General features: G+C 35.3%; 1 protein-coding gene across 10 annotated transcripts in view; it reads left to right on the top strand.

Moving 5' to 3' along the window:
* Positions 1 to 14120, top strand: part of Abcc9 (ATP binding cassette subfamily C member 9) — a 133138-nt gene that overhangs the window by 35654 nt on the left and 83364 nt on the right. For all 10 annotated transcript variants that reach the window (XM_026392356.2, XM_026392359.2, XM_077798344.1 and 7 more), the window contains 4 exons: positions 679 to 719; positions 1623 to 1765; positions 8362 to 8470; positions 12439 to 12546. In XM_026392356.2, the coding sequence (XP_026248141.1) occupies positions 679 to 719; positions 1623 to 1765; positions 8362 to 8470; positions 12439 to 12546 (401 nt within the window). The remainder of the gene's footprint in view (positions 1 to 678; positions 720 to 1622; positions 1766 to 8361; positions 8471 to 12438; positions 12547 to 14120) is intronic.

Raw genomic sequence — 14120 nt, forward strand, 5'->3', positions numbered from 1 at the left:
TAAGCAAACTTCCAAAGTTTTGTCAAATTCTTTATCTCTTTTTATTTTCATTTTTATTTTTTTTGGTACTGGAGATTGAACCGCAGAGCACTTAACCACTCAGTTACATCCCTAGCCCTTTTTATATTTTATTTAGCGACAGGGTCTCACTAAGTTGCTTAGGGCTTCACGAATTTGCTGAGTCTGGCTTTGAACTCCCAATCCTCCTGCTTCAAATTTCTGAGCTGCTGGGATTAGAGGTATGTGCTATGGTGCCTGGCCAAAATCTCATTTTTAAAATGCATAATAACCCAATTTTCATGTTTAAATTAGGTTAGTAAACCAAACAAAATAAAGTGTAAAGCCTCTCAAGAATGCACATTTGTTAAATTCTAATAATTTGCATCATTAAAGGATTATTTTATCTGAGTTCCATTGTTGTAACATTTCATAAGAAAAAATAATTCTTCAATAAAGAGAAAGAAATAGTTTCTGGTTAAGAATAATATGTGGGAGCTCAAATAACCATAGAAAAGGAGATGCCGACTGGGAAATGTTTGTGGACTCCAGACAAAGTGTTATTTAAACCGCTTTGTCTTCCTGTCTTCAAGGAATAAAGTAATAATAGATGATTAATTAAAATTACTGAAAATGTTTTCACAGCTCAATGAAACTAATGTATTTAATTTCTTTCCACAGTCTTCATGAATGCAGCAATTCCCATAGCAGCTGTTCTTGCTGTAAGACACTTTTTTTTGCTTGTAGAAATGGAACCAAGTCAGTGTTTATAAATGATGTAGGAACAAGAATGTGTGGGTGGTACCATATATTTCTTCACTTCTGCCATTTCCTTCTTTGAAATTTCCATTGCAACAGTTCTAGTCCTGGTTTTCGTAATCATGACACTGTAGACATTTTGGCCCATTTAATTCTTTATTGTAAGGGGGTGTTCTTGGCATTAGGATGTTTAAGAGCATCTCTGACTTCATCTATTGGGTGTCAGAAGCACTCTCAGTTATGACAATCAAAAATGTCCTCGAATGTTGGCAAATGTCCCCTAGGAAGCAAAATTGATAATGGTTGAGAACTGACTGTTCTAATCTCAATGACTTGGTTCCTATACATTTTTACAAAAGATGATGCAGAAAATGTTAAATAATTCCATTATATTGCATGCTAAAATAACAAACCCAACAACTGGTATTATTTTTAAAAATGTTAATAAGTCTTCGTTGGACACCAAAGCTGCAGGCTTAATACAGATCCATAAACCAGGAGAACATTCTTTTTTCTCTAAGAATGTTTAGTGTAGGTTGGAAAAAGCCTGAAAGGCTGTTAACGATTCTGAGTTTTCTATCAAGTTATTCCTCCTACTCAGTAATTTGACAGAAATCAGTTTCCTGTTCTGTAACTAGAATGTGTCCTGACTTCCTCACACATTTATTGCTAAGATGACATGAAAACCAGTAAAACTTCACCAATAGCAGGTATTGTTTCAGTTAGGGAGTTTGGGATAAGGTAATTGTTTTCATAGTTGCAGAGACATATGTTAGTTTTGTAAAATTTTATGTAAGCATGTGTGAAGCTTTCTCCAGCAATCACAAGAGAATTTTTTTTTTTTTTTTTTTTTTTTTTGGGCAAAGACATTTGTGACCCATGCATACGCCAGTGGGAACAACCTAAAACCTGCAGAGGCCTTTGCTTCACTGTCTCTCTTTCATATCCTTGTCACACCACTATTCCTGCTCTCCACTGTGGTCAGATTTGCAGTCAAAGCCATCATAAGGTATGCACTAAAATGTTTGGAATTCTTTGCTTGTTGAATATAGGAACAATATGTGCTCCTGGTAGTAAATTTGAAAAGATGTGAAAAATAACATTAAAATCACTACTCAGAGATAATCATTGTTAAAATGTTGGTATGGTATCTTTCAGTTCTTTATTTATTTCATATAAAAGTGATCATTTTAAAATTTGAAAAATGAACTTCTGTAACTTTTGGCTTCTTCTTTCAGTTGTTGTTTTTATTATGTTCCCTTAGTTTTAGAATACTTGAGGTTTACTGGTTATTCCATAGTCCATTGTTTGTAAGTATTCCTTAATGATGATCTTTATTTTATTTTTAAAAATTTGTTCTTTTTAAATATACATGACTATGTATTATTATACTCTGCTAGAGTGTAATATTCTGACATATTATATGTACATGGAATATAAATTATTGGAATTAGGATCCATTTTGTGGTTATATAATAAGTGGAATTTTATTGGTAGTATGTTCATATATGAACATAGGACAGTTATGTCTGATTGGAAAGACAATGGAATGAGATGACGATCTTTTTAATAGAGATTTAGAATGCTTCTGTTTTCTCCCTAACATATAGCATTGAGATAAACAACTTTGTTTGTCTTTGCACTTTTCCCTGATGGTTTTGGTTAGACTTATGGAAATGATGGTAGCAGTTCCCATAGTATGAACATCTTTAAGGTCCTTGCTGAACATGGCTATGTTGTTCCCACTGAGGAAGTGGTAGTAGGTCAAAAGGTGTGTGTGTATGTGTGTGTGTGTGTGTGTGTGAGAGAGAGAGAGAAGAGAGAGAGAGAGAGAGAGAGAGAATTTATTAATATGTTCATAATGTTTTCTACTGAAGCCATGCCAATTTATGTTGTACTGGCAGTGATGGAAGAAAATATTCCCATCTATACTTCATATTCTGTTTTAATTTTAGTTAAATCAGGCAAAGATACGCAGAACTATTTGGTGTTTTGCTCATTTTAATATGCTTTTAGAGTGTTTACAACCAGTGTATTCTTTGTCTTACTTTTATCTTCCCATAATGCATAACTGTGAATATGGATGTGATGTGATAATGCCCATTTCCTAACCATTTGAAAGCATGTTACCAAGCCATGTGTACTGTGTGTAGTGTAGCTACTATATTCTAGATTCTATTATAAGCAAGGAAGCCTTAAAGTGGTATTTTTACGTTTTGCTATACAATTTTTATAAACTTTATAAAATCTCAGTATGTTATGTAAACAGTCATTATATTTATATCTGGCCTTTGAAAAACATACCTAAATGTTAGAAAACTGGAAAACTGAGGCCTTAAATATATGGAGTATGCTTTTTGCCATTGACAGCAATGTAGATCATCTCTCATAAGATTTTAAAAATGAGATCATTTTCCTGGTATCTATGTATTAGTGAGAAAACTAGTATTTAGTGTTCAAAATACCAGAATCTCCAGTTTTAGGCAATAGTTTACATTGACTTACCAGGGGTTTAATTCTAGATAGCATTTAAATGCATATAAATTATCCTATTATAAATTAAGCTCTGCTAGAATACAGTAGTTATCATAACATAGCTTCAATCCTGTTCTCTAAGTTGTGTCATTAATAACATTTCGGAAGCTGTTAGAGTTTAAAGCTCAGGCCCTCTGGCCTCATCTGCCCTCATTTTCTTTTCTTATTGTTCTGTCTTCTGAACCACTTGCATAGATCACTAGCCGCACTGTGTAGCACCACTTCCAAATTAGGCAGTGCTCTGGAAGAGAAGCTACTTCAAACAATAAAATTGATAAATGGCCAGAGTCTGCTATTTTGGTCCTTATTTTCATTTTCTCCACTTAACTGCTATCCCTTTCATGGTTGCACTATTAATTGGAATTTGACTTTGCACTCTAAGTGGAGATAAAAAGCAGCTGATGACTTACAACAAAAAACTCCTCTGAAACCAGGAGGTTATCAAACATCAAAAGGACTCAAAGAGTTGATTTGAAAAAAAAAAAAGATAAAAGTAATCCAGGAGTGTTTCTCAAATCCACCGTATACGATTCTGCTGTAGTAAATCCTGGTACAGTTGTGAGTGGATAGTGTCCCTTGTGTATTTCTGCATAGCATTCTCCCTTCTGCACATCTCAGAGAAAAGGCATTTGCCAATTTGATAAAGACCAGTCTATGTTCAGGGCTCAGTTCCAGATTACCCAAGCCATAGGCCAAACAGACTCTGCTTATACAAACTTGCTTTTCTAAAATGACCTTCAGTGGTTGATTTACGGGTCCTACAGAGATGGCTGGTCAACAGAGGATGCCAATACTTTTTCCCACTGTGTGTTGGTTCTGGGAACCCAAATGAACATTTTCCTAGTGTTGATTGGGCTCAGCATTTTCCTCTGGGCCTGGGAACCCGTGATCAGTCTTTGATGCCAGTTGGCCCACAGTGAGTTGAAAGGCCTGTTTATAATCGGAGACTTTGGTCAGCTGATTTTGAAATCTCCTCTTCAGGACTGTGGAAGTCATAAGTTCTTTGATGCACTCTTAATATCTGGTGGGTTAGAATGGGCGAAGCATACTCCCAAACTTGTGTCATGCATGCATGTAAGAAACTTGGAATCTTTTTTACCAGAGGAAAATTCCATACCATGTAAAATTCTCTGCTCCCGGGAAATTTTATGTTTTCTTTTGAAAAAGTTTATAATATATTAAATGTATCAGAATATTACATATAGTAAATATATATTTAAATTTAAATAAATATTAAATAAATATTTATTATATACATATATCTGATAAAAGAAAGAGGCAAATATGCCTCAGGCTGTCTTCTTAAACCCACAGTATCCTGTGTTTGAGTTTTCTGGACATTTTATGGTACAGAGTTACAGTCTTTATTTGCAAAACAGACAGAATAAAAGCCACTATTATTTTTAAAACACTTGAACAAGAATGAGGTTTTGTTTATTGTTTTTTGTTTTCCATGATGCTGTCTTACTTCTCTATTTGTTTTATTTGTTAGGAAATAACTTATGTGTTGTGCTTTTCTGGAGGAGAATATGTTGTATCCCATAAAAGAAATTTGAGTTTAAGTATCTGGTACTTGATGTATAATTCAATATCTATGTCCAGAGATATTATTTGCCAAGGAAAAAAAGTATAAAACAAATTCCTCACTTTGTTGGGAAATGACTTTGTGTCCTTTCTCTCATGTACCTCCCAAAGGAATTTATGCTTGGCTTGTCTCCTGCATTACCTTCAGTCAAATAAATTGTTACTGATATTTATCAGATAGCATACTTATGCTTTGGCTGGGTCTCTATATTTCATTTTATAAAATTTCATAAATTCTATTGAAAAACATGCAACTGCCAGCAATGAAATCCATTATTTCTAATGAATAGACACTTGTCCAAAGTGCCCATGTTGTGTTAAACTCCCAAAGTAAACTTTGAGAATTGAAAAAGTAACATGTAAGACTAAAAATCCTTAAATATTTTTGTGAATAATCTAAACAAGTGAGAAATTAGTAAAATACTGACGTATAGTGGCTATGGAGGCAGGATAGCAAATTGGCAATGAATGTACTTGCTTTCCAATCACAACCATGGAATACTCATTGATCAATCACAAGTATATTGTTTAGTGTCTCTATAGTGTAGCTTCCTCTCTTATCAAATGAGAAGGATGATATCACCTGCTTATGGTGATTGAGAAAATTAAACTAGATAGTATATTAAAAAGTACCTAGTGCATTGCCTAAATATTTTAGATATTTTGCATATCTCCATTTATGCATTTACCACCACTGTGCTCATTTCTACTTCATGCCTCTGAGCATCTTCTATAGGTCGGCATTCATTTGCGAATGCTTTAGTTACATTGCTAGGCATTGGGAACTGCCAATGTACAACGAAAATGTACAGGGAGTGCACAGTTTGGTTGGAGAGACTAGGAAGGGAAAGTAATTCTGATACGTTGTGTTTTCTTATAAGCCTTACACAGAATGCCAAGAACCATGTGTGAGGACTCTTGTAGCTTACTGAGAAAGAAGGGAGGGTTAGTGAAGTTTTGAAGAAGATGGTAGCTCTTTCCCAGACTCCTAAAGAATACATAAGACTTGACCAGTTGGAGGAAAAGGGGAAAGGTAATTTATCAGAAGGAGCCAAGATTGAGTAATTAGGTGAGAAATCTTGGTATATTCAGAGGACTAAAAGTGGTTCTGTGTAGCTGGAGAAAAGATTCTGATATGAGAAGGGAAGCAGTGATGAGCTTTTAGATGATGTTAAAGATGCTGAGAGACAAAGGGTGCCATTTGTTATTTTAAGAGAAGGACTGTTACATGATTAGATTTGCATTTTTAAAATATAACCTTGGCAGTGTGGTGAAAATTACTTCACCCTTGGTCAGGATTCATGCATTTTCCATAGTTGTTTTGTCTCTGTGATTCCTGAAAAGATCTCATATGAACAGGAAATGCTTTTTGTATTACCCATTTATTCATTCATCAGGCATTACTTGAGGAATTGTTATGTTATATTTTAGAATTGGGCTAAATTCTAAAAATGAAAATCTTTGCTCGTAAGGAGTTCACAGTCTAATGGGAGATATAGATGTGAAACTAACAACAACAAAATAGCAGCACAGGGACTTTTCAGCCAGCCCTCCTAGGGAAAGGGAAAGGAGAGGCTTAGAGAATGGTTGGTATTGTTCATTGCAAATGGAGTTCCACCATGGTATGTTACCAAGAGGAGAGAAAGTTCTCTCCACCCCAAATTAAGGTCAGGGATCATTGTTTCCTGATGTTCAGCAAGATTGGGGCTCATTTATTCCATAAAAGCATTAGTAAGATTTGTGTGTATACTCAAAAAGTGAACTGAAGAATTGAATCAACCAGTTTTACTGTCTGAATCATTAATTTATTTCTTCTTTGATTCATTGAACAAGCATTCATGGAGAAATGTGTGCCAAATGCCGCTAGACTTAAAGATACAGTGGCACTCGAATTTGGCCTTCTCACTTCTCTTTCTGTGCAGGGGAATAGTGCAAGGTTGTTTACAGTCATGATTGACAAATCTGTGCTCCTTAAAACCAAATCTCTTCAAACCATTAGAACAGAATAACAACTAAAATCTATAAAAGTACAGAAGGGATTTCTGCCATTTAAGACAAATAAAATGCTATTTCAAAAGGCATTTCTAATGCTGAATCTTTCCAGTCTATATGGCCAGACTTTCCTAACAAAGACTCAAAGAGATTGTGCAACTCAAAGTTTTCCTTAATCATCTCTCTTAATTCCCTGGAAGTACAGTTTGGAAGCTAGTGATTAGACTGGCTCAATGGATGTTATCTATCTTTATATTTCTATGATATACAAAGTCAAGGCACTTGAAGATCATGGTTAGCAGACTGAATTAAACTTAATTTATTTTATTATCATGTCACAAAAGCAAACTTGGCAGACCTATCTGGAGGCAGTGAACTTGACTACAAGCTCAAGTGAAATTTTAAAAACCATAAATAAGTGAACCTTTTATTTTGAATATATATTTTCTAGTTTCCTATGAAGGCAACACTTCCCTGGTAGTTGATGCTGTGCCTACTAGTGAGTTTGTTCACTTTCAGTTAGCAAGCAGGCTGGAAGAGCCTTTCTTTTCCTTTGCAACTTCACAGGACTTAAAGTTCTTTTCTTTAGTATAATACTCACTTATAGGAGGATGTTTTCAAATCATGCTATTGTTTTTATTATTACTTATTTTTGTTCCTGATCCTATGATGTTGTTTGAGTAAATTACAGTGAAAAGGGTAAGTGAGTCTTATTCCTGGTTTAAGGAGACCACAGAAAAGAATGTTTGCAAAGTGTTTGCAAACTGTTTGCAAAATGTTTTTAGAACAGGGCCTTTCAAACTGTAAATGTACTTATGAAGCACCTCTGAATATTATTAAAATGCATATTTTGATTCACAGGTTGGAGAGGGACATAAGATTCTGTTTCTAATAAGTTCCCTGGTGATGTTGTTTCTGCAGGTCTTTGGCCAATGCTTCGAGTAAAAAGACTGTAAAAGGCCCACTCATTGCCAGGTTTAGAAAATATGTATAAAATAGTGCTTAAGCCGGATTCCTCAGTGGTCAGGGACCCTAAGTGATTTTTCAGTAGGTTACTTAACTGCTCTATGCTTCATTTCTCTCATGTGTAAAATTAGAATTATAAGAATATTTTCCTTATTGGTGGTATTATTTTTAATCACCCTATTCCGCATTCCTTTTTGGCCCCACTAGTTTTGACAGAGAATATAATTACAAACAACAACAACAATAAAAAGAAAGAAAGAAGTTCTATTAAATTTAGGATGATCAGGGTTCTTGTTTTTCCTGATATTTTTCTGATATTGGCATTGAAAGTCTTGTCCTAAGAATCACTCAGTCCTGGGCAATTTATAACATTTGGTCAATCTAGCTGAATTTCCAGATGTTCTTGAGAAATGATTTAGAGAGCCTGTTCACCAAGGTACTGAGTGAGAGGAAGGTTTGTTTGTTTAGGTATTTTTGTTGGTGGGAGTTTTACTGCTAATCCTTGTTCTGTTTGTTTGCTTTTTGCAGTGTTCAAAAGCTGAATGAGTTTCTCTTGAGTGATGAGATTGGTGACGACAGCTGGCGGACCGGCGAAAGTTCTTTGCCTTTTGAGTCCTGTAAGAAACATACCACAGTGGTAAGTGCTTTTCTCGCTGCAAAAGCTGTGAATGTTCTTGACAGAATGGATGGTTTGATGGGGATGCAATTAGAAAAGTTGTAAGCTTTATTTTTAATCTCTATGAAGAAAAAATTCTACCTGCTTCTACATTAAAAAAAATACCTCCCAAGTATAAAGTCAATAAACAATTGTATAAGGCTATAAAGCTTGTCTTTATATATCATGAAATAATTATCCCAAGAGGGACAACACGAGTTCAACTCAAAAGGAAATTAAGAGAGTGTTTGATCCAAGCTTTATATAAAAACAATATAAAATAAGCCTATACCATATTCTTATTTCTTTTAGTTATATTATACTTTTTAATTTAAAATATGCTTTCTGATCCATTATGTAGTTTTATCTACTTAATATATTACAATACATTGCTACTTTTGTCTACACATATTGAATTTGCACAGTTGTGTAGCTTGAACAAAGTCATAAGATTAGCAAGGGGTGGGATCAGAATTAAAACCTGAATCATTCATCCTTGACACATACATTTACTCAGTTTTACATAAAGTCTGTAAACCCTCAATATTAATTTGACATGTATTACATGCAATACAAATAAACCATTTATTATGTATTTGCCTGGTTTTACAGACTTATTGGCTGCCCTGTGCTTTGTGCCAGGACCTAAAGATGTGGCTATTAACAAGGCACCTGAGAGGCACTGAGATCTTTACTTTCCCAGAGTTTGCTGTCTTAGAGTCAAATCACAAGTTTAAAGCATTATATAAATGCACTGTGTGAAGAAAATAAAAGAACATTACACGAATGGGATACTCAAAACTGGGTGGTCATTTATAAAAGGGCTTCTCTGAAGAGCCATCATTTGAGTTGAGACCTGTGAGACCTGTAGGTACCTGTCCTACAACGGGATATTGGTAAACAAAAGGAACACTTCAGTCAGGAGAACAGGCATGTACAAAGATCTTGAGGTGGGAATTATTTCGACTTATTTTCAGGAGACAAAGATACACTCTGATTGGAGCCTCATGAAGAAGGGAAAGTGAGACAAAGTAATAATAATGACTGAGTCCTGTAGACTAGAAGAGTGTGGAGTTTAGTAGCATGCAAAAAGAAGTTATTGGCAAGGTTTAAAGTAGTGAGGTCAATTCAAAAGGTGTGTTTTATACATGGTTCTGAGACACAGACATCTAGAAAGAGGCATCAGCACTGGAGATGGAAATGTACAAATCACTAGCCATTAGAGAATATTGAAATCAGTGGGACTGGATTATATCACTTTCTTGAAGGGTGTGTCTGAAAAATTCTGAAGAAATTTTTAAAAGTTATATGTATATTTCATAACAGTAAAGTGGAGAGATTTTATTCCAAAATGAGTCATGTTATCAGCTCATATTAGTTACTTGTGTAATTATTGGAAAACTATGAATATATTTACCATTTATGTGGCCCAACAAAAATGTACTTGCTGTCTTCTGACTGGAGAACTTGGAAAGCCTTTACAAAAAAGTCAATCTATATTAAATTTTCTTTTGTATCATGTTTTAAGCTGCTAAAAATAGTTATGGCAGCACTTGGCTATATTTAGCCTTATTGTTTTTTTTTCCTACTTTTTTGCTTTCTTTCAAGTAGTTTTATTGAGCAGGTATGATTTTTGTGTAAGAAGGAACTACCACCGTGCTTACCTGTGGTGTAGTAACAATGCCTCAAAATGCATGTTTGCCATTGGGTGGACATAGACATAGGAACAAGAATACATTACAGAGTGACTGTAGTTTTAGGCATCAGGAAAGTCAAATATTTGATTAGAACCAGCCTCGTCACACTTTGGATGATCTTAGTCTACCAAAGAACCCATTAGATCATCTTTCAGAGATGTGGGGATAAGCAAAGTGAGATGACCTCAATAAAGGGGATGTAGAAGGTTGAGTTCACGAAATTAGGGAAATTTGAGTAATTTTTTTTTGTATGAGATGAAGAATAGGAGAAAAATTGAACTGAGATAGGTTTTTGGAAGGAAAATAGAATCCTCTTCAGATGCATCCAATATCTTCAGGGTTATTGAAACCAGACCGGACTTCTGATGTCTTTCAGGATCATTCATCACTGCTGATGGGCCAAACCACAAACGACCAGCTTTTTTAAATGGAGAGAAAAAAAAAATCTCTGTGTTTGAAAATAACACTCATGGAAACTCCTTCTTGAGCGCGCTTAACATTCTATGTATTCTGTAAAAGCTTAGAGCTAAGTGGTTTTGGCTGTAGAATCTCCATGGAGAGTTAGTGACATTCTAGAGCCAGAGCCTCTTCAAATTACATCTGTGGGACTCCAGCTCAAATCTCTGTCAACACATCTCCTCTTCCCACCCTCTCCTCAGTTTCGTGAAGAGCGTGAAGTCATTCCTCTTGAACCTCTGAGGGCAATGCTAGGATAGAATTAGTGACACCAGCAGACAGTGCATTTTACACATAGGTGGAGACCTGTTGTGTATGGAGAATATATGGATTCTAAAGAATAATGGCTTTCTGCAACATCTCAAGTAACACACTTCTAGAGCTATTTGTGATGGCTGTGGAAAAAAAGAGCAAAACTGGAATAAAATTTCATCAACACACACATACTCTCTTTTCTAAGTTAAATATGTTTAGTATTTTCTATGTGATGTAATCACTGCTAGTATTTTACTCTCAATTTGCTCAGTGACTTTTTAAACTGCGTATTTATTTGTATGAAGCCTGGGATTGTACTATTTGATAGTTTGATGGTCTATTGGGACACCAATTGATGGAAATTGGAAAAGCAATATCTTGTTTGGATTAAATTACTGATTTTTTAAAAGAACATTCCTAATTCCCATAGTAAAATTCAGTGGATTTTTCAAAAAACTAAATCTACAATTCCAAGTAAAAAAATTTTTTTTTAAAGTTTCACTATTCCAGAATCCTTTGCTTTTCTAGGTAATTTAAGTTTTAAAGTATATTACTGTTTAGTTTTCATAATTCCCATGAAGTATTTAAAAAAGGCAGATAGTCATTTATCTTGAAATACTTGTTTGCTAACTTCCTGGAACTAATTTTGAGCTTAGAACTTTTTCCAAGTTAGAGGTTTATGTAGCTAAATTTTTACCTTCTCTTTAGAAATTCATCTCTAGCTAGGTGAAATCAGCACTGGAGATGTAAACGTACAAGTCATTAGCCATGTGACTTTAAACATGTGAAATTAAACTCAAAATTAGAGAATGAGAAATTTCTAGTGAGACTTCAGTTTACTTCACATTTTTGAAGATGGTCTCTCTCACTACAGCAGTCTTCCTCTCTAGAAGGCTTCAGACCATTAACTAGAAATAGTGCAATAATATTGGACACAGAGTAGATCATCCTATAATATGTAGGTATCTCCTTATGAAACACTGGTTATCTTTCAGCAAAAGATCCTGGAGGTTTTTGCTTTTGCCAATCCACAGTAGATCCATGTGTAGAACATTCTGGTTTATGTGAGTGAATCAGACTCTAAATCCTCATGATTCCAAGAATGATCAACAGTACATTGCTGGAATGCTTACAAGCCCAGTGGGCCTAACTGATGTGGATTCTAATTTGACCTGAGTTAATCTGATAACGTTTTGGTAGGACACACAGGTTTTTACTCCCTAGATAGATTCATCCACATTGCTGGAGAAAAAATATCCAGATCCTTATTTGGGATTCAATACTTCACCTCCATCATTTGCAAGTACCACATCTTCTTTTCATTTTTTTTAATAAGAGGCTAGAGAATTAGGTTTCACATCATAGCTCAACATTTTTTCATGATTTGCTTTTATGGAGAAGCCACTGAAAAAATCATAACATGACATTCACTTTACTTGTTTCTTTTTCTTGGAATTGAAGTAGCAATGTGTTAATGTTCAGCAAAACCTCAATTTTTTTTCATAAAGCTTCAACTTGTGTTCTTTTCTATTTGCAATGTAGCAGCCAAAAACTATAAACAGGAAGCAGCCTGGGAGATACCACCTGGACAGCTATGAGCAATCAACAAGAAGACTTCGTCCTGCAGAGACAGAGGATATTGCAATAAAGGTTATTCTATTTCCTAGATTTGTACACAAAGAGAAACATTTATGTTACTCTTTTATGTTGAATTTCTGCAAAAGTGTCCCAAATTGTGTCCTCAAAATCTCTGTACAGTGGTAAGAATCATAATAGTACTTGGAAAAAAATCCCTAGATTTTTTTTCCCTGTTTTTCCTGTTTCCCTAGATGTTTTACTGTTCTCAGTTCTTCCTTGCCTTCCAACCACAGGTGTAGCTCCAGCAGTATGTTTTGGTACCTGGAAAATGAGCCTTTCTGATAAATCTGCATTAAAGCTAGTATCTAACATATCTCTGTGTTGTATGCTGTGGGGAGTGCTCTTGCATACATAGATTTATGGAGAACAGCAATATTATAAACCCAGTCTTTGAGGAAATAAATTGTAATTGTTTTCAACCCAAAAGGCTTAAGCCAGCGTTATATGCCTTCACTCAGCTTCCCATCACGCCATCCTGCCTGTGGTGATCTCATTTCACACTCAGCTCTTTATACCCTCCTTAGGCTTGTGTGCTTAGGTAAATGGAATAGGGGACCCCAGGAATGCAGGCTGAGGGACTGAGTCCCAGATAGAAGTCAGGAATGTGCAGGTCCTAGACCAGCTCCCTGCAGCAGCCAAGGGACTCTGGACATTAGAACCACCAGAGTCCTGGAACTAGCCCTCTTAGAAACCTACGTACCTTGGCTACTCCAAGTTTTCCAGCTCCCCTGCACTGTCCAAGGCAATCAGACAGCAAAGGAGCCTCAGTGGGGTGTATAGTAGAGCCAAGAGTTACATTTACTTCTTGCTCTCCTTGACACCTGACAATACCTGTACCACAATAGGTATGCCACAACTGTAGCAAGTCTGTCACTGGAGGAAGAAACTAGTGCTAATCCTACCTCTAGAGTTTACTGTGCTTCTGAATAGCCACCATAGTTTCAAACTCACCTTCAAACTCCAATTTTTTTATTCCTAGTAAAAACTCTTAGGTCCTAATAATTCATTTATCTTTTTGAGCTGTGTTTTATTGTGAAATACAATATACTAGAGATCATTACATATTTATATTTGCAAACTTCCTCGGAAATGCCTGGAATGTATATCTTCGCACTCTCTCATACCTGCCCCTGCAGATATAAATGCCATTTTGACTTTCATATGTCCTTTTAAAAAAAGCATATTTTTCGTTTTTTAAGTTTAAATAGGTGTGTATATGTGTGTTTTGCTTCTTTTGTTAAATATTATGTATGTCTAATATATTTGTGTTGCTGTGTGAAACCGTAATTCTTTTATTCTCATTACTGCGTAGAATTCCATTGTATGAATGTACCAGCACTTTCTCATCTGTTCTGCTTTGCTGACTTTGAGGTATCTCTCAGTCTGGAGGAACTATTATGAATGATTGCTGAATATTAGGGTACATGCATCTCCAACTTTCCTAGATAATGCAAAATTGTTTTCCAAAGTGATAATGCCAGTGAACATGTCTATCACTATGGACTGAGAGTTCCAGTTCCTCCATGTCTACAAATGCTTCTGATTTGCTGCCGTGTTGTATGCTAGGGGAGAGATGCAACTATATT

Source organism: Urocitellus parryii, chromosome 5, assembly GCF_045843805.1.
Source record: "Urocitellus parryii isolate mUroPar1 chromosome 5, mUroPar1.hap1, whole genome shotgun sequence".
NCBI lineage: Eukaryota > Metazoa > Chordata > Mammalia > Rodentia > Sciuridae > Urocitellus > Urocitellus parryii.